Source organism: Quercus robur, chromosome 11 (genome assembly GCF_932294415.1).
Source record: "Quercus robur chromosome 11, dhQueRobu3.1, whole genome shotgun sequence".
NCBI classification, from domain to species: domain Eukaryota; kingdom Viridiplantae; phylum Streptophyta; class Magnoliopsida; order Fagales; family Fagaceae; genus Quercus; species Quercus robur.
The window spans coordinates 54,821,418-54,844,526 of NC_065544.1; the positions used below are offsets into that span (position 1 = coordinate 54,821,418).

Here is a 23,109-nt window from a genome sequence, read left to right on the forward strand (position 1 = left end):
AGAATGGCAGGCCACAATGCACTCATTGTGGAGCCATGGGGCATGTTGTTAACAAGTGCTACAAGTTACATGGATATCCTCCTGGGTATAAGTTCAAAAACAAAGGTGGTCAACCTTTTGCAAACACTGTTGTTGTTGCTGAAGATCATATCAGTGAACCTGTTGCTCTAACCAAGGCTCAATATCAGCAATTGATTGGTCTGCTGAACTCTCAATGTCACTTTGGCACTCAAGCACCACCAGAGGCATGTTTAGCAAATGCTCATCAAGTTGCCACCATCATTACTCAACCTTCAATGGATGTTCAAGCCCAAACCTTCTCAGGTATTTGTTTTTCCCCTTCCCTTGAGCATTCAGTCTTTTCTTCCAGTGCAAATACCTCTCATATTAGTTCATATGATTGGATTCTTGATAGTGGTGCAACAGACCACATAGTACATTCCATTCACTTCTTCACTTCTGTCACTTCTTCTGTTCAGATTTCTGTTAGACTCCTTAATGGTGAAATGGTTAAGGTGACTCATGTTGGAACTATTAAAATCTCAGCCACATTGATTCTAGAAAATGTTCTTTGCATTCCTACCTTTTCTTTCAATCTTATTTCCATAAGCAAACTAACCCAAAACCCTTCATGTTGTTGCATCTTCCTTTCTCATTACTGTTTTCTCCAGGACTTACTGCATTGGAAGATGATTGGGTTGGGTAAGAGACATGGAGGGCTGTATATCTTGCAGTGCAATGATTCCATCACCTTGCCATCTTCTGTTTTAGAAGTTCTATCCAAATTACCTTCTTTCTTTTGTAACAAACGTGTCAATGCTTGTAATCTTGATTCATTTCCTTCTGTTGCTACTTCAAATGATGTTGTTAGATTGTGGCATTATAGATTGGGTCATCCCTCTTCACAAAGATTAGCTTTGTTGAAACCTATTGTACCTAATCTGACTCCCTGTAATAATAACAACTCTTTTGATTGTCATATCTGCCCTTTAGCTAAACAGCACAAATTACCTTTTTCTAAATCCACAAGTGTTTCCTTAGCTTGTTTTGATTTAATCCATGCTGATATTTGGGGACCCTATTCTACTCCTTCCTTAAATGGCTCAAAATACTTTCTTACTTTGGTTGATGACCATAGTAGATGCACTTGGGTTTATTTAATGAAGTACAAATCTAATGCTTCTTCCCTACTTCAAACCTTCTTTCAAATGATTCTTAATCAATTCAAAGTGTCCATTAAGGTCATTCGGAGTGATAATGGTCTTGAATTTGCTCTTTCTTCATTTTATGCTTCCAAAGGTGTTTTACATCAACTGTCCTGTGTTGAAACTCCACAGCAAAATGCTGTTGTTGAAAGAAAACACCAGCATCTGTTGAATGTTGCTAGAGCCTTGAGATTTCATGCCAACTTACCTTTAAAATTCTGGGGAGATTGTGTTCTCACAGCCACATATCTCATCAACAGGCTTCCTAGTCCTCTTTTAGGCAATCTTACACCATACCAGAAACTTTTAGGTCATTCTCCTTCATATCAGCACCTTAAATCTTTTGGTTGCCTATGCTATGCCTCTACTTTAACTAGGAACAGATCAAAATTTGATCCTAGAGCAAAGGCATGCATATTTCTTGGTTATCCTTTTGGGACTAAAGGGTATAAGTTGTATGATTTGTCCACAAGAACTATGTTTCTGTCAAGAGATGTTATCTTCAAAGAGAATGTTTTTCCCTTTAAACACTGGCATTCTAAACCCATTCCTAGTTCTCCTTCAATTTCTCACAATATCTTTCCATCTCAGTCACATTTTCCAGATTCTATTGCTTCCATTTCTGCTGAATTTTCTCTTCCTTTTAGTTCTGTTGATACAGCTATACCTCCTGATGAATTTCCAGATCTTGTTCACCCTGATCTGGATTCTTCTCATCCTAATCCTGTTATTCCTCATCAACAAGAACCTCCCATTCAACCTAACTTCCCTATTGTTCAACCTGACTTACCTCTTGTTAGAAAGTCCACTAGGACTCATAAAACTCCTTCATATCTTCATGACTACCACTGTAATTTAGCTTCCACTCTCATTCCTAATCATCACTGCAACTTGGCTTCCACTTCTCTACCTTCCTATGATTCAATCTCCAGTGACAGTCCAGGTATCCTTTATCCACTTTCCTCAACTCTTTCTTATTCTAAGCTGTCTACTGCACATAGAGTCTTCTCTATTGCCTTGTCTATTGCCAAGGAACCCACTTCCTATGCTGAAGCTTTACTTAATCCATTGTGGCAAGCTGCCATGAAGGCTGAGATTGATGCACTTCAGGCTAACAAGACTTGGGTCATGGTCAAACTGCCTCCTGGTAAAGTGCCAATTGGGTGCAAGTGGGTCTACAAAATCAAGCTTAAAGCTGATGGATCCATTGAGAGGTACAAGGCTAGATTGGTTGCTAAAGGTTTTACTCAAACTGAGGGAGTTGATTACTTTGAGACCTTCTCTCTTGTGGTGAAATTTGTGACTGTTAGGACCCTTTTGGCTATGGCTGCTGTGTATGGTTGGCATCTGTCCCAATTAGATGTAAACAATGCCTTCTTACATGGGAAATTGACTGAGGAAGTGTATATGGTCCCTCCTCCTGGATTTGGCAGCAAGGGGGAGGTGTGCAAACTCACTAAATCCCTTTATGGATTGAAACAGGCCAGTAGACAATGGTTTGCTAAGCTCTCATCTGCTCTCCTTGATCATGGTTTTATTCAATCTAAATCAGATTACTCTGTCTTCACTAAGGTTAGCAAGGGTTCAATTCTCATCTTGCTAATCTATGTGGATGACATTTTGATAGCTAGCAATAATGTGGAGGCAGTCAATACCTTCAAGGTTTTCCTAGATGCCAAGTTCAAACTCAAGGATCTTGGTACTTTGAAGTATTTCTTAGGCCTTGAGGTTGCTAGGACTGAGAAAGGTATTAGTTTATGTCAAAGGAAGTTTGTTTTCGAGCTGCTATCTGATACAGGTCTGCTAGCAAGCAAGCCTGCTAATGTGCCTATGGATCAATCAACCAAATTTAGGAGTTCAATGGGAGAGGTTGCACCAGATCCATCTTTGTATAGAAGAATTATAGGCAAACTGCTCTATCTGACTCTAACCAGACCTAATATTTGTTACTCAGTGCACAAACTGAGTCAGTTTATGAGTTCACCTCAGATTCCTCATTTACAAGCAGTTTATAAGATACTTAAGTATCTTAAGAAGACACCAGGGCAGGGTTTATTTCTATCTGCAAGCTCTGAGTTGAAGCTCAAAGCATACTGTGATGCTGATTGGGCAGCTTGCCCGGACACTAGACGATCAGTTTCAGGATTTTGTGTCTTCCTTGGTGACTCCCTTATATCCTGGAAATGTAAAAAGCAACAAGTAGTGTCCAGATCATCAGCAGAATCTGAGTATCGTGCAATAGCTACTGTCACAAGTGAGCTTGTCTGGTTGTTGGCATTACTTAGAACTTTTGGTTTAGATCACAATCATCCAACCTCTTTGTACTGTGATAAACAGGCAGCTCTCTATATTGCTGCAAATCCAGTATTTCACGAACGTACAAAGCACATAGAGGTTGACTGTCACTATATTCGAAGTAAGATTCAAGATGGGGTGATTAAAACTTTTCATGTGCCTACTAGACACCAGATCGCTGACTTCTTCACCAAAGCCCTTGGATACAAGCAATTTTACTTCCTTCTATCCAAGATGAACCTAATCAACATCTATGGTTCATCTTGAGGGGGAGTATTGAGTTTGTTATAGATATCAGTGTTTGTATTACAAAGCATTGTATTTTTGTAAATATAGAGCTAAGCTACAGTAGTTTAGTTTAGATTAGTTTAGATAGCCATAACCATAAACGGTTGTCGTTTTGTATACAGGTTAATGAGTTTGTTAGCTCTTATTCCACGTGTACAGTTTGGATTGGTTAGGCAGTTATTTTTCTGTTACTCTGTTACTCAGCTTTCCCGTCTCTGTTCTCAATATATAAAGAACAGAGCATTGTAAACTAATCAATTAATTCAATATACAAGTTTGACATCATTCTTTTCTCTCTCTCTCTGAGTTTTCATTCCACCATTGATGTATCTTCAAAGCTTGTATGGAATTCAACAGGGCTTTTGTCAATTTATGTTGTTTTGGTATGTGGGTTTTTTTTCCTCTTGTTTGCTCACTGATTGGATAAAAGGGATGAGATTTACTCTTCTAATAATGTGACTTCATTTGTGCATACTTGTTGGATATGTGCATACTTGTTTATTTTCTTTTTTAGAGTTTTATTATATTTTATTGGTCTTTTTCTGTGCGTTTTGTCATCACCATCTAAATCTACCCAATTACAAGTAAAGTGCGTTTTGTCAAATGATTAGCCAATTACACAAAATATGTCCTTAACAATTAAGATAAAATAGAACATTGTGTTACTGCCAAACCCAAATGATGAAAATGAATTATTGTTATATTTCTACCAATGGCGGTATAAATGGTGAGAAGCATCACCAGAAATGGTGGTGTCGCGGTGCAAGTAGAAGCTTGGCCACGGCTAGACTTAAGAGAGCGAAAAAACATAGACCTAAAGAGAGGAGAAGGTCAAGCCAGCAAGCACCGTCGGTGGTGGTTGTGTGAGCCTTGGAGGCTTCCAGTTGTAGCCATGGTCATGGAGAATCAACGCTGGTGTCTCACATACAGCAAGGTTTGGTTTGGTGGAAGAGAGAAAAATTTTGAAATTTGGTGAATCTGAAAGAGAAAGGGAAGTGAAAGGGCAAGAAAGTGGAGTAAAAAATTAGTGAGACACGGATCGATGACGTGACAACTCTTTACAACCGTTGGATTAAATCAAAGGCTAAAGTTAGAACTATTGCACCTCGTGCAATACCCTAGGCTTTGGATAAAAGTGAATATACAGTCTCTTTCTTATTGTACATTAAAAAGTGCGTTCTTGTTTTAGGTGATAACATTGTGCGAGAGGCTTGTAGGGCAAGATGCAAATGTTACTATTGTCCCAGTCTCTGTGTTGAGATTGACTCGCCAGGTGACTCGGTTTTTTGAGTGGGCAAATGATGTTGCTGACAGATTGACATTTTCAGAGGTAATAAATTATTCATTCCTGTTTGTTCCCAAAAAATTAATATAATTTGCTTCTTGTGTACTTGAAAAACATAAAATGGGGAAATAAATGGAAGAGAACAGCATAGCTTAAGAAGGGACTGCATATAATATGTTAAGAAGTTATGTTCTCAACTGCTATACAGTGCTTGATCATAGGCACATTGCAACATCTTGATTAGAAGGAGCATTTCTTTTGTTAATGGCTCAAGTATACATAATTGAGACGACTAATGTCCTTATTGGGTGCATTTGTATTTTGTAGGTGCTCAGTAGTGACATTTGTTTTCTCTGTTCCAATGAATGAGACATATAAACTTCCTGGTGTGGATGTGAAAGATGTAGTTACCCTAGAGAAATATTTGCAAGATTATTTCACAAACATATTGAAGAAATTGAAAGATCTCAAAGCACGTACAGTCAAAGCAAACTGACATCTACTTCTGAATGAAGTCCATTTTGTAACTGTAAATGTAACCATGAATGTATTAACAAGTTTGATACCTGATAGGAGTCATCAAAGAGGAATGCTAGTCATTTGGATCGATCCCTTTACCTCCCCCTTTTTTGTTTCCTGTCTTCCAATCAGTAATAATTTAAACCGATAGCAACCCTACACTTAAAAGTTAAAAAGTAGGGTCACTTATTCCTTATAAGCTCAATGAAATAATCATTAGCGTTTCTCGTAGAAAATTAGAAATAACTCCTTGACTTTATGCACCCCCATTTTCATGGGATTGGGCTGATATAACCAGGGAAAATTTTTTGCATGGGTCGGCCTTCAAAGTTTGTGTTTCCAAATGTTTGAAGTTACGGGAGTGTGATGGGTGTTGGACAAAGTTAAAGTCAAGTAACACTTGATCTAACAGGACTCAGCTAGAAATCTCCGCTTGCTGTAAGTTGAACAACAAGAAAACCCTCTTTTTAACAAGTAATAATTATTAGAAACTAATGAAATATTCTTCTCAAAAAAGAAAAAAAGAAACTAATGAAATATAGTTGACTTGATACTTGAAAGTTCAAACTAATAAAAACAAATTATTTAGCACAAAATACGATATAACCGTAAAGTCATGAAAAAAAATTAATTTTTATTGCTTTCATTGGTTTGGAATAGCATAAATTTTCAATTTTTTCCTCTTATTCATGAATTCTATATTACATGAAAAATATATTTTAGTATGTATAATATTTATAAATCTTTTATCAATCCAAATTTGTAATATATATAATTGTGTTAATTAGTTAGAGCGCTAGCATTGACTGTGCTAAAAAATAATGATAATTTAATGCACCAAAAACTTACTTTTGCTACTTTAGCATAATATTTGACAATACACTATGCGTTTTTACTAGCCAGCTAGTTGTAGTGGAGAGAGACAATAGAGGAAAGAGAGAGACATAGGGCTGTAAACGAGCCGAGCTTCGTCGAGTAGTACATGTTCAAGTTTGGCTCGCCAATAAAAATTAAAAGCTCAAGCTTGGCTAGAGCTTGTGATAAGCCTAAAATAATGTTTGAGTTTGAGCTTGTGGGAAAGCCAAAAAGCTTGAGCTTGGCTCGAATAGTTAGTCAAGCCAAGCTTGAGCTTAATATTAAGCACAAACTTGAGGAAACCGAAAAAACTTGTTTATATTTTTTTTCCTTGTTTGCTTTCTTAGAAAATAAATGATGAGGAAACTGAAAAAACCCACCGAAACCGAAATCCAACCGAAACTGATTTGATTCCAATTACTTCGGTCAGTTTCGGTTGAGAATTTCACAAACCGAAAATTTCGGTTTCAGTTGGCCAAGACTTAGAAAACTGACCCAAACTGAACCGACACACCCCTAGATTAATTAGCCAAGTTTATTAATTAATTAGATTAACATGTAATTGTACGTGGTAGCACAAATAAATCACTAACTAACTAAAGTATGCAGCGGAAAATAAATTGACAAGGTGATTTTTTTACGAATGGGGAAAACTTACATAGCAAAAACCCCACCGGGTGATTTTAAGGTCATCAGTTCTGAAAATCCATTATTATCAAAACAAGCGGTTACAAATAAAGGAATCTCAGTACCTTATACCAACTTACAATTGAACCCTTACTCCAATACCCAATTGGACTTGTTCTGTAGTGAAAATCTCTCTATTCAATGCATGACTCCCAGTACATGACTAACTAATTGCATGGATTTCAATACGTGACTTGATCACAAACTAGAGAAGGATGTTGGCTGCAAAGTTCTTCAGTTCATCACACGATGAAGATCATGAAGTTGCTTAGTCACAAAACTCTATGGTGTACAAACACAACAACTTCTTTAAGAACTAGGGCAAAACTAAGTTTCCGATCACACCTTTCTTCACATTGTGGAATTGTGCTCTTGTGCAACTTTTGTAACCTATTATGGCCCTTAAAATAATCTTTATATATGTTTAGTGTTATGAGAAAAGAAAGCCCAAACATACCTTCATGGATTGGATGAAAATCAGCTTGAAAAACTGAACTTCATAAACCTCAATAGATAGCCATCTATCGAGCTAGCTGTCAAGCCACGGGCTTCAGTAGCATCTAAATTTGGATAGATGTTAGCTGTCGAGTTTTAAAATCCTGTACTTCCTAACTTGATTCTTAGACAGACTTGCATGGCTTTAACACTTGAACTTGAAACCTTGTTTTTTGAAGCATTAAACACATCCTAGATCTACTCAATTACAAGTAAAGTGCGTTTTGTCAAAGGATTAGCCAATTACATAAAATAGTGACATATGTTCCTATCATTGAATCACATATGCCCTAATAGAATAAACTGAGTAACCAATGCTTAAAGGATTTAAACTAGGGATATTCATCGTTTATCGATGGCCAATTGGTGAACAAACTTACTCTTTGAAAATGAGGAATTGTAAATGCTCACTTTTTTTTTTTTTTTTTTTTTTTTTTTTTTTTGGGGAAGAAAAACAATATATTTTAATTAACAAAGCCTGTTAAAATCAGCCTGAAGTACATCTATAATATTTGATGGTATATCTTCTATCTAGACTTGTAAAGAAGAAAAAAAAATTGCTTGTCTCACAAGCGAGTGAACTACAATATTACAGTACCTTCGTACATAAGAATAAGTTAACTTTGAAAAATAAGAAGCAAAATACCATTTGTCTTTTACAATGCCGCCAAAGTGAGATAAACTATATGAATCGGTTTTGTAAATGCTCACTTAAGTGAATACAATAATAAGTTAACCTTAGCTGAATCGGAATCCCATAAGCATTTATAAGTAACAATATTGAGTGGACCGACATTGTGTCTTTGAAGGTTAAAATATTGGCCCAACCAAACCATATAGAAGTAATCTTTTATTAATGAACCACTCACCCTTAGTTATGATGTCAAATTAGATTTTGGGACCTTTAGGATAACTCATTTTATAATGATAGACATCATTATCAACATCACAAGCCTCCTTTATAACAAGCTTATTTCATACTCAGGTGGCTATAATTTGAGCCGATGAAAGGTAAAAAATAAAATAAAAATGATGGATGATGTGTGTCTTACTAGTTTCATTTTACCGAACAGCATTATTTATGAATGCATTGCAGCATGCATGAGCATAAAATTCAATTTAAAACTAGCTGATGAGTCAAGCAATGTGCAACACGATTGGAAACTTTGATTTGCACATTAATTTTCCTAGAAATATAAAATGTGCACCTCAAAGAAAATGATGTTTGGTTAATTTTTAAGGAAAAAGTTAATAGATGCCCTAAGGTATATTGGTTTAATTTTTCGTTGAAAATGAAAAAAAAAAATTTGATATATTTTCTAATAAAAACTTTTATAAAATGGTCAATTAACAAATGTCTTAAGGATACTCTTTAACTGAACCAAATTTTAAATTATATACATTTTTCACAAATATTTAACAAAATGTGCATCCAAAGGCTGGGGTTTTTATTTCCACATATATGATTGAATTAACACTTTTATTCCCACAAATCTCCTCCCGCTTGCTGCTAGTTGAGCAACATATCTTTCTTTTCTTCAAGTAAGTTATTATAAGAAGCAAACGAAATATAGTTGACACGATACTTCATACTTCAAGTTCAAACTTATAATGATACAAACACAAATTTTTATAATAAATGGTAACATTTTATTAGTTTGGAGTATCATGCATGTGAGTATGGTATTTTGGAAATACCAATAATTATCTAATTTTCTTCATCTTATTCATGAGTTGATAAGAAAATGCTTTTTTTTTTTTAACCCATAAAAACCAATATATAAACAGTTTAGTAAAGATACGATCAATTTGTACATTTCTAACACTAAATTAAAAAAAAAAAATTTAATTTAAGCTAAAGTAAAATTTTGATGTTTATTATACATAATTAGGGATGGTCATACCCAGTAATGGATATCCAACCCTAACCGATCCAAATGTTCCGGGTAATATCCGGTTCTTCATGGGTAGAGCTTAACCGGGTAGGGTATGGATATTACCCGAATTGTTCGGGTAGGGTATGGATATTATCTAAACCCGACCTGTAAAAAAAAAAAAAAAAAAAAAAAAAAAAAAAAAAAAAAAAAACCCAACCTCTCTCACCGTCACTACACTCTCTCTGGCATTAAGATTAGAAGGGTTGTAATGGACAGTCTCAGAGGCGAGATGAGAGAGGCCATCACCTTGAGCATTTTCCATCAAATCCTCGAGCAATTTGAGCTTCTGGGCAACCTCAGCCATGTCTGAAGCTCGAACTTGGTAACACAACACAGCTAAGAGCTCATCCATGCCACCATCTTGTTGTACTTCCTCTTCCCAACACATCTTGGCTTTTCCAGTGCTTGAGCTGCCAGTCACGGACGAGTCAGGCAAGGGTTGGAGATCTCGCCGATCAAAACCCTCATTGATCTCGCCAACCTTGAAATCCGTCGACATCACTCCATTCTCGTCTACTATCCCCATCCTTATCAACATGTCCATCTTCGGCGGCTTCGACGGCAGAGGAGGAGGCGGCGGTGGCAGAGGAGGAGGAGGAGGAGGAGGAGATGACATCACTCCATTCTCTCTCTATCACTCTATTTGTTTCTCAAAAAACTGTGGGGGGAAAAAAAACAGATATATCATAAATATACTATGAGATGAGAATTGAGAGAGAGTGAGAATTTAAGGAAAAAAAAGACAAAAATAGAATTGACGAAGAAGTTGTTGTATTCGGATTTATTTTAAATAATAATAATAATAATAATAATAATAAATTAAATGGGTTTCGGGTAGGGTATGGATATCTATGAATAATATATTCGGATAAGATTTAGGTATAAATACTAATGAGTATTGATATTCGAGTATCCATAAGCAAACTTTTCGAGTAGGGTATAGATATACCCGATCCATACCCTACCCATAACCATCCTTATACATAATTATCTCAAAAAAGCGGAAAAAGACAAACATGAATGTGCAAAAAGATGAAAATACTCCTTACTTTCTTGTTCAAATTATTGCTTGTTTATGAATAAGCAGCTTTTGAGAATTGTCAAAAGGTGCTTTCCGTCACTCTTTTTATTGCCAAGTGATCCATGCACGTACGTACGGCACCTATCTACATTTAAACTCACTTGTATCCCCACACTTTATTCTCTCGATCTCATGCCGAATTCCGTTTCTCCACTAGTTAATGACAATTTTTTCTCATTCAGCAAAAAAAAAAAAAAAATGACAATTTTTTCTCGTTAACCAATGGTAATGACATGATTGATATTGATGGTGTGCGGAGACAGGTATTCTAAAAAGTATTAATGAATTAAGAAAAAATAGGTTTGCGTGATTATAGTTAGTCGATGAAACATTCACCTTTTTTTCTACGGGCTTAATGATGAAACATTTACCTTAATTGCATGCTAAGGGTTTTGTAGTTGAATGGTGGCTTGACTTATCCTAATTCAAATTGTTTTGAAGTGGTATGCTAGACTTGAATTCCTATTTCAAGTACAACTAGGGGCAGAGCCAAGGGGGGTCGAGAGGGAGCCGCTACCCCCTTGACCTGTCCTAGAATTTGTATATAATAGTATAATACTAGAGTTTGATATTAGAAAGCTTCAATTGCCCCCCTACACATATCAGAAAGCATGTTACTATAAGAGAAAAAAAAAAAAAAAAAAAAAAAAAACAATCACCATACTAGTTTTTATCTTTTCCTAGTGTGCCATTTAAATAGTTAAATTCACTATTATAGAATTTCTTTGCTTCTCACAGGGTCACAGTATATAGTACAAAACTACAAATTACAGATTGGTATGTTTTAGACATAAAAAAGGTCAATGATGAAAAAATTGAAATCACCTTCTTTTTGTGTGTAGAGCATTAAAGAAATCTATTTTGTGTTCTTTCCATTCAAAATATAAACCACAATATATGATTTAAATTTTTTTTAATGACCCACATGTATGAGATGATGTGCTAATTTGATGAATGTTGTGAAGGCTATAAATGAGCTAAGCTTTGCCGAGTAGTGTGTGTTTGAGCTTGGCTCATCAATAAAAATCAAATGCTCAAGCCTGGCTTGAGCTTGAGCTTGAGCTTGAGGTTGAGCTAAGCTTGAGCTAGACAAGCCTAAAAGCAATGTTTGAACTTGAGCTTGTAAGAATGCCAAAAAGTTTGAGCTCGGCTCGACTCGGCTCGATTAATTAGTCAAGTTAAGCTCGAGCTTAATATCAAGCTCAAACTCGAGCTCAAGTCAAGCTTTATAGCTTGGGATCCAAAAAAATTGCATCATCAAATGCTTATATCACCAAAAATCAAGTAAACAAATACACACACACACACACACACACACACACACACACACACATATATATATATATATAATATACTCATTTTATCATGCTTCTAACACCTATGATTATAATTTGTTCAAATTACAATTTTACAAAATTAAATCCATCCATCATCATTTATTGTCTATAGCTTGAGTAATTTTTCAAAATACAATTTTTACATCCACATTTGTCATTTGTACAACTATAATCTTCACAAATCTAAATAAATTAACATTCCAAAACATATGTGTAATGTCATAATTATAAGTTTAATTAGTAAACATATATCAAGCTATAAACGAGATTAAACTCAGCATGTTTTGTATCGAGCCTTATTGTTCACGAATAATTTTTTTTGCTTGAGGTCGGCTTGTTTGTCAAACAAGCCTAAAACTAAGGCTCAAACTTGGCTTCTTTGTAAACAAACGAATATGAACAGGCTTTTTATCGAGTTGAGCCTGAGTTGTTCATGAATGGCTTGGTTCGTTTACAGTCCTAGTTGTGAAATTGCTGTGAATTTTTATTGTATCCTTGACATGAGTCATATTTTCTTCTAATTTTTCACAGTTTCATACTCTTTCTATAAATCTTAATTTTAACTACTTAAACAAATAAAGAAACATATGCTTAATTCTACAAAAAATTTTAATAGAATGTGATGGTTTTTAGACCCCTTAAAACAATTGATTTAACCTAGGTAATTAGCCAAGTTGTTACTTAGTCCAATTTAACAAATCTAAGTTATCACAATAACAAAGATCATATCATGCAAAGCAGCGGAAAATAAATAACACAAGATATGATCACCCAGGAAACCAAACCGGTAAAAACCTGGGGAGGATTTGACCTAGCTATCCTCAAGGTAAACTTGAATCCACTATCTTGAAAGAATCGAAGTTCATACAATAAGACTTACAAGCCCCCACACTCGACTTCTTATTGCTACCAACCAGTAGAACTTACTGACACGACTACGTGCAAGCTCTGAATCCACGGACTCCTTCTTTCTTGGATTCACCACCAGATACAAGCACACCCGCTTGTGTTTTCTTTAAACTTCAATGGTAGCAACTGAATTGATCATCAAGGTGTAGATAAATCTTCTCCTTGAAAACCCTAAGTTTGTGTAAAGGAAAGCTCCTCTAGATCTCACAAGAGATTTACACAAACCGCAATTATGAGCAACACTAAAACGTGGCTAGAGTTTGCCTTTTATACTTAGGACAAATAAGAAACCCTAAAAACGTTTTAAAACACTTAGGGCTGAGTTGGAAAAATCTGCAGAAAATCATTCTGCCCGAGCTTCAATCGATCGAGCCTATCTTTCGATCAATCGAGCCAGGTCGAAAGACACAATGCTTTCTTGCTTTAACTCAATTCCAACTTTACATAAATGCATAACTTTGAGCTAGTCTAAAACACTTCTAAATACATTATTTTGATCATGGTTTGTCAACAATACAAATTAGAGTTCTAAATACATAAAATCCTAAGACTTTAGAACCTAACAAACTCCCCCTTTGGCAATCCATGACAAAACACAACTAGAAGCTCAAAGTTTACAAAATAAAAAGCCATTTACAAAATATTGCTCATAAAACAAATTCAATCCTAACTACTATCCATCAGTTGCAAGTATAGACAGCAGCTCAATTGAATCAACCTGTATATTTCCTGAAACACTAAACAAAATGCATAACCGCATGTGTGGAAACAATACAAGTAAACAAAATAAATTCTTGATTTCAAACAACACACAATAAAGACATATATCAATGAATAACTCATAAATATAAATCAATAAACAGTTTGAAACAAGAAACATATAAAATACCAATAAAAAAAAAAAAACTCCCCCTAACATGAATATCCCAACAAAAACATGGCAAGAGCTAAAAAGGTAAAGTACAAAGTGAAGCACCTAGATACAATCTAAACTCCACAAGCTCTAACCAAAAAACATATACTCCCCCTAAAAGCAAAAATTCTACAAAGTACTCTCCATTTTTGTGACGGAATGTCAAAGGGCAAACAGAATCTATCATTAAAAGGGAGGTGGTCTAAACTGCGCCAACTTCGTACGCAAGGCACGGATCTCATTGAGCATGTCCACCAAAATCTGTCCATGAGCCGCCTAAACGGTCAAGACATGATCCAACGTACGACGAATGTCTGAATCATCCGAAGTAGTCGGTGGAGGAATATCATCAGCAGTAGCAGCACCCGATGTCTTAGCAGCATCAGTACCTGTAGAAGAGGGAGGAGGGGGAACACCACTAGATGACGCACCTCTAGGACGTGAAGGAGCAACTCACAAGTGAGTAGCCCTCTGTTTAAAAAAGGTGGCACCTATAGGAGCAACAACATGAACAGGCTCACCAAACGGAAAACCATCTAGACCTAAAAAGAGCAAAATCTTATGAATGAAAATAGGATGAATAAGCGCATGCCCTACGGCAGAACTCCTATGAACCTCGTTCAAAGAACGAAGGAACAAGTGAGGAAAGTTGATAAACGCTCTAGAAACAAAGCCATACAAAAACACACATCGCTCTAAAGGGATGGTGTGGAAGTGAGAAATAGGCCACAACGAATGACACGTTATCCTAAAGAAAAGATAGGCAGTCTCGGTAAGCTCAGCGGACGTGATCCGAGGATCAGAACCCCACTGAATAAATGACCCAGTGATGTATGACATGACAACATCTAATGAGGGTGACTCATCATAGGGATAGTCAGGCTCCCGAACAACCGGAACCCCAAGAGCCTCAGCCACTACCCGAGGGGTAATGGTAAACTCAACACCTCGTATCCAACTCCTAACAAGGGTGTTGGAATCATAGACGTGGCAAGAGAGGTTCGAGAAGAACTCTCTAATCAGGGTGGTCGGGGGTGGATGATCTATCTCTAAGAGAGGCAGCCAACCTCTAGACTCAAAGTTAGCCCTAATGGCCGGATCAAGCTCATCTAAAATCACAGCACGCTCAGCCCAAATCTTACGCTTACGGTTCAAATTCTCAAAGGCCTCTCTACACTTATCATTCCTAAACTCCTCACTCCTAGAGAGAGACACAGAGGAAGTGGAAGGGGTCCTATTGGCTCTAGTTTTCCTAGGCATAGTGCTAAGATAAGGACCAAAACACAGAGCAAAAGAACAAAAACACAAAAGACAAAACCAAGGGCAGACTGCAAGTTAGCACAAAAAAAATATAGAATAAAAATCTAGATGATGCACGAACAATTTAAATGGTATGATGCATGTTCTAATGTAGTGCAATTAAGTCCAAAAAGTTCAAATTCACAAAATTGGCTTGAACATAGAGGTATTAACACAAAAACCCCAAAATTTTGAAAACCACTTGTTCAATTTGAAAGAAATTGACGAATTGATCATTAGACATGATAGAGTTTAAAAAATAATGACCAAATACATCAATTTAACAAGCCAATTTCATCAATTTAACCCAATTTTGGCAAAATCCCCAAATCGGATCAATTTCAAACCCTAGAATTTCCAATTTTTCAAAAACCACAAAATTGATCAAATTAATCTACAAGAATCATCAATATAGCATCCTAGAACAAAAACCTATTGATCAATTTCACCAGAAAAAGGTTTGAATCATCAAAAAATGCCAATATATGAAAAGTGCCGAAAATACCCAATACAATGCATGAAAAATGCATGAAATCATGAAATAAAATGCAAAAGGAAGGGCAAAAAGGACTTACCAGCTTTGGAAGACAAAAACCTTGCAAAAAATCCGGAGGAAAATGACAAAAAATCTTTGGTGGAGCCTTAGCCAAGTCGGAGAGAGAGGAAAGGTTGAAAAACTTTTTGAAAAAGTCCTTTCGAAAAAAAACAATCTGACCTTTTAAAAACATGTTTCACGAGTTTCGATCGATCGAAAAACAGCCTCGATCGATCGAAACAGACAAAGACTCTATTAAAATTTTTTGAAAAGAGTTCGATCGATCGAAACAGACAGAGGCTCTCTCGAACATATTTAAAAATTTTCGATCGATCGAAAAACAGAATGGATCGATCGAAATGGGCAGAGTCGCACTAAATTTGAGGAAAAAGCACAGTTTTTTTTTTTTTAAAACATTTAGAATCAACTCAAAGCATTGAAATTTAAGAATAAAATGCATGAGTATGTGATGATATGATTTTCGAAAAAAATTTTAAGCGCAAATTCCCCGAAAACAAAATTTCTTGCATTCTCCACAAATTTTCAAGCAACAAATTAATTTTGCACAAAAATCAAAGTATTTGCAAAACTTGGTTGGTCAGACCATAAATACACACAATAACATGTACAAAGTTTAGCAAAGAGTAACTCGTGTAGTGTGTGCAACTAGCAAAAACTTGAGATACATGTGAAGTGATATGTGAATAGCAATCAATCACAAAGTCTACAAAATTCATCGCAAAGAATTTAAAAGAGATTATCACCTAAAGAGTTACATCATATAACTCCCACATCTCCTTGATCATAAGCTTGCAATCATGTAGGTTTCTTGAATTTATGCCTCATAATATACATATCAATTTTATGTCATGTGAGTTTGGCATCAAGCCTAATAGTACACACCAATTTTAAGTATTAAGTAATTTAAACCGAGGTTTCACCTTATGTTCTTTTTGTGCATGTGCTACACTTTCTCGAGCACAAAATCTTATGATATGCACTAAGGTATTCATGATTGGCTAGTGAACAGTGGTGAGATGGTTATTTATGCCTTCCTCTAAAAGTTCAAGTCAAACATTCAAAAACATGTGACTTCAAGATTAAGACAAAATAATCAAGAACCATAAACATCTTTCCCACACAACATGCACTACAAAACTTCAACTAGTAAAGTGCAATGAGTAAGCTCATCAAAGCTAAACAAGGTACAAAAAACATGTTATGTGAAAATAAATTGACCAACCTTGTTCTCAAAAACCAAGAAGAATAGTACAAAACAAAATTTGCTTCCTTTTTCTTCTCCTCTTTTTTTTTTTATTAAAAAAAAAAACACCTAGAATGAAATGCATGAATGTCATGCAATGCAAATCCTAGAAAAAAAAAAAAAAAAAAAAAAAAAAAAAAAAAAAAAAAAAAAAACAAAACAAAAACAAAGCCTAAGAACAATGATCATAAAGGGTAGAACAATGAAGCACAAGAACCATGTCAGAAAGACTCAGTTAGTTCGAGTCTTTTGCATCAAAAACCTTTTAGATGCACCATGAGCATTGGAGTTCTTATTCACATGAGAATGATTACTAACTCTAGGATTGGAATAAAGGTTTAAAGCCTTTACCAATTCATCAATAAGTACCATAGGATCTTGTGCTTGAGGCACATGTACTTTTGGTTTGTTTGCTCTCTTTGCAGCTTGCAGCTTGTAACAGTTTGGACGAATGTGTTCAGACTTTCCACAAAAGTGACAAACCCATGCAGGCTTATCATGTGTCTTGTCCTTAGATAGGGTAGGCTTCTTAGACTTAGACTCTTTCAGATCAACCCTAATCTTAGCATCAAACAGTTTAACAAGCAAACTCTTCTTTTCAAGCTTAAGAGATTCAATTTTCTTCAGGCTAAGTTTAACATTCATAACATCTTTTGCAGCAACTTTGCAAAGTTTATTATAGGCCTCTTGAAGATCTGCATCTTCAGAGAGTTCCCCATCAGAAGGGTTCTCTTCAACAGTTATGCTCTCATCGACTACAGTAGTAGCGGTGAAAGCAATGAAGTTTCCATCCTCATCACAATCAGACTCATTATCAGAAACTTCACCATCACTAAGGGTTACAGCCATAGCCTTACCCTTAGACTTCAAATAGGTAGGACATTCAGATTTCATGTGTCCATACCCTTGACATCCAAAACACTGAGAGTCCAAAGAATTATTGGAAGATTGACCTACTTTTTCTCTAGGTTTATCATTATTGTTAACCTTAGTGGGATCATGCTTCCTAAAGTTTCTAAGTTCAGCAGTGTTTGTGCCTCTTGCCTTTCTATTACTATTCCTGAGAAAGTTTTTAAAGTTCTTAGTAAGGTAGGCAATCTCTGTAGCAGAGAGTTCATCATCAAATCCACCACCTTCAACATTATCAACTGACTTAAGAGCCATTGATTTGGATTTGGTAGTTTTGGGTAGATCCAACTCATAAGATTGAAGAGATCCTACAAGTTCATCAACAGAGATGGAGTCCACATCCTTACTTTCAGTAATGGCAGTCACTTTGGGTCTAAAGTCTTCAGTTAAAGATCTAAGAATCTTCCTAACAATTTTAGGTTGATCATAGATTTCACCCAAGTTAAAAGCATAATTAACAATATCATTCAATTTAGTATAGAATTCATCAAAAGATTCATCATCAGACATCCTAATGCTTTCAAATTTAGAAGTCAATTGTTGCAATTTATTGATTTTGACAACCTTTGTGCCTTCATGCACAGTCTGGAGGATATTCCAAGCAGTATGAGCAATCTCAACATTAGAGATTCTCTTAAATTCCTCCATAGAAACAGCGTTAAAGATCGCATTCATAACCTTGCTATTAAACACAGCTGCTTCTTTTCGAGAAGTTTCCCACTCACTAACAGGAGTAGTGGGCTTCTCCCATCCATATTCAACGGAGTTCAACACTCTCTCATCAATGGATTTCAAGAATGCTTTCATCCTTACTTTCCAATAAGCATAATTATTCCTATCAAAATGAGGAGGAATAAATAGAAAGTGTCCGTGTTCCATGACAACAGGGGTCAAGGATTAGCTCAGTGATCCAAGGATCAACAACAAAAGAGCTACCCGCTCTGATACCACTTGATGGTTTTTAGACCCCTTAAAACAATTGATTTAACCTAGGTAATTAGCTAAGTTGTTACTTAGTCCAATTTAACAAATTTAGGTTATCACAATAACAAAGATCATATCATGCAAAGCAGCGGAAAATAAATAACACAAGATATGATTACCCAGGAAACCAAACCGATAAAAACCTGGAGAGGATTTGACCTAGTTATCCTCAAGGTAAACTTGAATCCACTATCTTGAAAGAATCGAAGTTCATACAATAAGACCTATAAGCCCCCACGCTCGACTTCTTATTGCTACCAACCAGTAGAACTTACTGACACGACCACGTGTAAGCTCCGAATCCACGGACTCCTTCTTTCTTGGATTCACCACCAGATACAAGTACACCTGCTTGTGTTTTCTTTAAACTTCAATGGCAGCAACTTAATTAATCATCAAGGTGTAGATAAATCTTCTCCTTGAAAACCCTAAGTTTGTGTAAAGGAAAGCTCCTCTAGATCTCACAAGAGATTTACACAAACTGCAATTATGAGCAATACTAAAACGTGGCTAGGGTTTTGCTTTTATACTTAGGACAAATAAGAAACCCTAAAAACATTTTAAAACACTTAGGGCTGAGTTGTAAAAATCTGCAGAAAATCATTCTGCCCGAGCTTCGATCGATCGAGCCTATCTTTCGATCGATCGAGCCAGGCCGAAAGGCACAATGCTTTCCTGCTTTAACTCAATTCCAACTTTACATAAATGCATAACTTTGAGCTAGTCTAAAACATTTCTAAACACATTGTTTTGATCATGGTTTGCCAACAATACAAATTAGAGTTCTAAATACATAAAATCCTAAGACTTTAGAACCTAACAGAATGCAAGGCACTGGAACATTAATACAACTTTATAGGTATATTATAATATTCCTAACACTCCTACATTAATTTATTTTCTCAATTTATTTTAATTTCAACATTATGTATTTAGATTATTTTTATTATTATTATTTTAGACTTGGCAAAATGAGTCAGAATTTTCCGACCCGACTCGACCCGACTCGAAAAATACCTAACTTAAACCGGATTTTTTTTACCCGAAGGAAAAACGGGTTGACCCGTGTTTTTTGCGGGTCAACCCGACCTGACCCAAACCTGAACCATTTTTTTTTAACTTTTTTTTTTTGGTAAAAAAAAAATAGTGAAATTAAGACAATATTGGTTTAATTGTTTATTGTGAGCTTCAAGGAAACAATTGATACATTTACATAACTGCATGCAAATTAATTGAAAGATAAATGGTTGAGCATTCTGTAATTATTAAAAAAATTTAGATATCAAATAGCAAAGTACATGCCAAGATAATCTAGTTATAGTAGAGTTAAAAACAGATTTAAAATTGTAGACATGTGTGAGACACATTCACAAGTGTGAAAATAATAAAGCCAAAGTATCAAATTAGCATAAATTATGAATGTTTAGACCTATTTTTTAACAATTTATGTTCAAAATAAACGGCTTTTCAAAATAAATTATGATATTTCTTAGAGTGTATGCTACTTAACAATGATATGATCTTCATAAAAAAGACCATGTATAAATAAGTAAGCAATCAAACTTTAATGTATATCTCAAATTGAAGTAGAGTGCCAACCACAATTGATAATAAATTATGAAATTAATTTTCAAAATTGTAACTTTCTTATATGTTTTTATTCTTTATCAAATGAGTTATGCAATAAGTCATTTGTAATTTTTTTTTTTTAAAATTTATTTTGGAATGCTAATATTGTGTAAAAATAAAACTTGTGTATTTGTTTTACTTATCTTTGTGTTATTTTGTTTTAGATACCAATGTTAGGATTTGTATAATTTTAAAATTATTGAATAAGTATTAATAAGTTTAACTGAGTTCATTCTTGATATAAGTTGTAAATTCAAAATAATGCATTTTTACATCAAGTAATATGTTGCATAATTTCTTTATTTGAATGATATGAAATATATATATATATATATATATATATATATATAAAATGAGTATCAAGGTGTCATTTAATCTTGCTCCCTCTAAGTTGAAATCTTGGCTCCACCACTAAGTACAACACTACTTCCTAATTGTTTTAGGAGTAGTTTTCATAGCATGTTGAATTCCCAACCGGCTTACATATCCAATTCTATTTGGAATTGATGTGTTGGACCTCATGTGCTCAAAGTATTCTACTTACAGTTGCTTGGATTAGTATTTGCACGTGTATGTAAGGAAGTTGCATGGAATACAATTCTATTGCTACAAGGACTCATCTTTGCCAACTTGATATTCTATACAAGGAGAGGTGTTGCGGCAATTGTAGAGATGGGAAAATGAGTGTAAAAAGAGAGAGAAATAGAGAGTTTTGGCTGCTGCATATTATTGTGAGAGTTCTCTAATTTAGCATAGGATGCAAGGTTTTCTCTATTCCTTGTATTTGTGAGAGAGCTATTGGGTGTATTGGGGATTGGGTGTGTGTGAGAATATTGATACACCAACCTGTATTTCTCCATATTTGATTAGTGGAATTTCTTCGTTGTTACCTGTGGATGTAGGCCAAAAGCCGAACCACGTAAGTCCTTGATGTTTCATTTGTTTGTGTGTGTTTATTTATTTTCAGATTTTGGGTTTGCTTCATTCCTGTTGTTTATTTCTTGGAGATCTTTCTATAATCATAATATTTTCACAATCAATATTGAGGTAGGAGTGCTATCCGGAGGCGCTTTCCTACAACAGAATTAGCAGAATATTATAATTGTCTTTATATTAAAAATTAAAAAAATAATAATAATAATAATAAAAAAACTGATTACATGAAATTGTCATTCAGTCATAAATTACAAATGTTTTTGTCCACGCTCTCAAACCAGAATATATTTATGAGTGGCTAACTTTTCATTTCTTTTTAAACAAATTGTATGTAACTGATTAACTTTTGGTAACAGCAGTACTTTTATGCACCCTGTGTTGAAGGGTAAATCCTATACTAAGTGGCCTCCTCTATGTGTGAGTGTGTGTGTATAGATGAGAGAGAGAGAGAGAGTAATAAATGATCAATGGCTTTGGATAAAAGTGAATGTACAGTCTCTTTCTTATTGTACATTAAAAGTTTGTTCTTGTTTTAGGTGATAACATTGTGCGAGAGGCTTGCAGGGCAAGATGCAAATGTTACTGTTGTCCCAGTCTCTGTGTTGAGATTGACTCGACAGGTGACTCGGTTTTTTGAGTGGACAAATGATTTTGCTGACAGATTGACATTTGCAGGATAATAAATTATTCATTCCTGTTTATTCCCATAAAAAGAATAATATGCTTCCTGTGTTATTTAAGAACCGAATAAATGAGGAAATAAATGGAAGAGAACGGCATAGCTGAAGAAGGGATGGCATATAATTTGCTAAGAAGTTATGTTCTCAACCGCTATACAGCGCTTGATCATAGACACATTGCAACATCTTGATTAGAAAGAGCATTTCTTTTGTTAATGGCTCGAGCATACATAATTGAGACGACTAATGTCCTTATTGGGTGCATTTGTATTTTGTAGGTGCTCACAAGTGACATTATTTTCTCTGTTCCAATGAATGAGACATATAAACTTCTTGGTGTGGATGTGAAAGATATAGTTACCCTAGAGAAATATTTGCAAGATTATTTCACAAACATATTGAAGAAATTGAAAGATCTCAAAGTACAGTCAAAGCAAACTGACATCTACTTCTGAATGAAGTCCATTTTGTAACTGTAAATGTAACCATGAAGGTATCAACAAGCTTGATACCTGATAACAGTCATCAAATAGGAATGCTATTCATTTGGATCCCTTTACCTCGCCCTTTTTTGTTTCCTGTCTTCCAATCAGTAATAATTTAAACCAATAGCAACCCTACATTTAAAAGTTAAAAAGTAGGTCACTTATTTTGTATGTTTGGATACCGTTTATTTTGCTGAATATTAAATACCCAAAACTGAAAATACTGTACCAAAATAATTTTTAAATATGTGAATAGTATTGTGAGATTCAGTTTTAAAGTTTTTTTTCTTGAATAAAGTACTTGTAGGTTTCATGAACAGAGCATGGAACCCACTAAACAGTGCATAATCACGTGAAACGCTCTTCTTAAAAAAAAAAAAAAAAAAAAAAAGGCCAAAACGCAGATGCTGGTAGCTGTATCCAAACGGATACTCCATACTCAATGAAATAATCATTAGCTTTTCTCATAGAAAATTAGAAATAGCTCCTAGACTTTATGCATCCTCATTTTCATGATGTAACCCAGGAAAAAATTTTGCATGGGCCGGCTTTCAAAGTTTTTGTTTTCAAATGTTTGAAGTT

At 35.1% G+C, this 23,109-nt stretch overlaps 1 protein-coding gene across 1 annotated transcript in view; it reads left to right on the plus strand.

The window, feature by feature from the left end:
• The window catches only part of LOC126705260 (protein HIGH CHLOROPHYLL FLUORESCENCE PHENOTYPE 244, chloroplastic-like), an 80,310-nt gene extending 57,705 nt beyond the window's left edge, over nucleotides 1–22,605 (plus strand). Inside the window, exon 8 of the mRNA XM_050404153.1 lies at nucleotides 22,321–22,605. Coding sequence (XP_050260110.1) covers nucleotides 22,321–22,497 — 177 coding nt within the window. The 3' untranslated portion in view covers nucleotides 22,498–22,605. The remainder of the gene's footprint in view (nucleotides 1–22,320) is intronic.
• Nucleotides 22,606–23,109: the final 504 nt, after the last annotated feature.